This window comes from Eimeria mitis, genomic scaffold (genome assembly GCF_000499745.2).
Source record: "Eimeria mitis Houghton genomic scaffold, Emh_scaff554, whole genome shotgun sequence".
In the NCBI taxonomy this organism is placed as follows: Eukaryota; Apicomplexa; class Conoidasida; order Eucoccidiorida; family Eimeriidae; genus Eimeria; species Eimeria mitis.
Window position 1 is genome coordinate 13,816 of NW_013573811.1, and position 2,263 is coordinate 16,078.

Here is a 2,263-nt window from a genome sequence, read left to right on the forward strand (position 1 = left end):
TTTAGGGTTTAGGGTTTAGGGTTTCGAGTTTAGGGTTTAGGGTTTAGGGTTTAGGGTTTTGTGGTGTCTAGGCAACTCGGAGACTGGATGCAGAAGAGCTGCAAGCAGAAGAAGAAGGAGAAAGGCTCATCGATGATAACGCCGATGATGGTTTTGTATTTGGCATGAGGTGAGAAAGGGTTTAGGGTTTAGGGTTTACGAGGGTTTAGGGTTTAGGGTTTACGAGGGTTTAGGGTTTAGGGTTTAATTCGGTTACTTGGGGTTTATTAGTGTTTATACGGGTTTAGGGTTTAGTAGGGTTTATTCGAGGTTTCTAGGGTTTACTAGGGTTTATAAGTGTTTATGAGGGTTTACTAGGGTTTACGAGGGTTTAGGGTTTACGAGGGTTTAGGGTTTACGAGGGTTTATTGTTTCCTAGAGTTTATTTTTTTCTCTGTTTTAACACCCAAAACAAAAAAAAATAAAACCCCCCGCCGCTAAACCCTAAACCCTAAAAATAAAAAGTAAAAACAAGCAGAACCAACCAACCCCTTTCCTCTTTTTATTTTATTTTATTTTATTTTATTTTATTTTATTTATAGAGATGCAGAGAAAGAAGCAGCAGCATTCTACGCTGCGGGTTTAGACGCAGACCAAGACGATGAGGGTTTAGTTGACGATAGCGAGATAACCCTAAACCCTAAAAAAGAAATAAAAGCGAGAAGAGCAGCAGAGAGACATATAAAGGCCAGAGAAAGGCTCATGCAAACCCATGCAGCTGATAGAAGAGATGTATGGCAAAGGCTACTCGGTAAACCCTAAACCCTCGAAAACCCTAAACCCTCGAAAACCCTCGAAAAAACCCTAAACCCTCAAAAAAAAACTAAACCCGAAAAAAAAAAAATAAACACGAAAAAAAAAACTAAACACAAAAAAAAAACTAAACCCGAAAAAAAAAAACCCTAAACCCTAAACCCTGAATTTATAAACCCTAAACCCTCAATGTTGTTTTTTAATATAATAAAAAAGGAGACAGTTGTTTTGTTTTTGTCTCCCTATAAACCAACCCTCATTTGTTTATATTGATTTATTTATTTATTTGTTTATATATTTATATTTATTTATATTTATTTATTCTTATTTGTTCATATTTATTTATTTATATTTATATTTATTTATTTATTTATTTATTTATTTATTTATTTATTTATTTATTTATTTATTTATTTAAAAACAAGAAAACGAAGCAGCTGAGATGGAGCGGCTGCAGCAGCAGCAAATTGATGGTTTTTTTTTCTTTTTTTTCCGTTTTTTTTAATAAATATAAATATATTTATTTATTTCTTTTTATTTATTTATATTTATTTATTTTTATTTATTTGTTTATTTATTTAAACAGAAGAAGATGAAGACGAAGCAGCTGAGATGGAGCGGCTGCTGCAGCGAGTGAAGCAAATTGATGGTTTTTTTTCTCTTTTTTTTCCGTTTTTTTTTATTTTTTTTTTGTTTTATATTTATTTAATTATATAAATATTTATTTATTTATATTTATTTATTTATTTATTTGTTTGTTTATTTATGTAAACAGAAGAAGATGAAGACGAAGCAGCTGAGATGGAGCGGCTGCTGCAGCGAGTGAAGCAGCGGCGGCAGCAAATAAACAAAAATGCAGCACAAGCAGAAACCATCAATTTAAGAAACCTACAACAAGCAAAAGTAATTTATTTATTCTATTTTATTTATTTTTTTATTTATTTTTTTTATTTTGTTTATTTATTTTATTTATTTTATTTAGTTTTATTCATTTTATTTATTTTGTTTTGTTTATTTTATTTATTTTTTTTTTTTGTTTATTTTGTTTGTGCAATTTAAGAAATCTACAACAAGCTAAAGTAATTTATTTATTTTTTTATTTATTTATTTTTTTTATTTTTTTTATTTTTTTTTATTTATTTTGTTTATTTATTTTATTTAGTTTTAGTTATTTTATGTATTTTGTTTTGTTTATTTTATTTATTTATTTTTTTTGTTTTTTTTTGTTTATTTTGTTTGTGCCATTTAAAAAACTTACAACAAGCAAAAGTAATTTATTTATTTTATTTTATTTATTTATTTTATTTATTTTGTTTTGTTTAATTTTGTTTTGTTTTGCTTTATTTATTTTATTTATTTTTGTCTTATTTTTATCTTTATTGTATTCATTTTGTTGTTTGTTTGTTTTATATATATATATATATATATATATATATATATATATATATATATATATATATATATATATATA

At 26.4% G+C, this 2,263-nt stretch overlaps 1 protein-coding gene across 1 annotated transcript in view; it reads left to right on the top strand.

The window, feature by feature from the left end:
* Positions 1-2,263, top strand: part of EMH_0016170 (DNA replication licensing factor, putative) — a gene marked incomplete at both ends in the record, with an annotated part of 4,651 nt that overhangs the window by 668 nt on the left and 1,720 nt on the right. Inside the window, 3 exons of the mRNA XM_013500563.1 lie at positions 72-169; positions 582-646; positions 1,568-1,695. Coding sequence (XP_013356017.1) covers positions 72-169; positions 582-646; positions 1,568-1,695 — 291 coding nt within the window. The remainder of the gene's footprint in view (positions 1-71; positions 170-581; positions 647-1,567; positions 1,696-2,263) is intronic.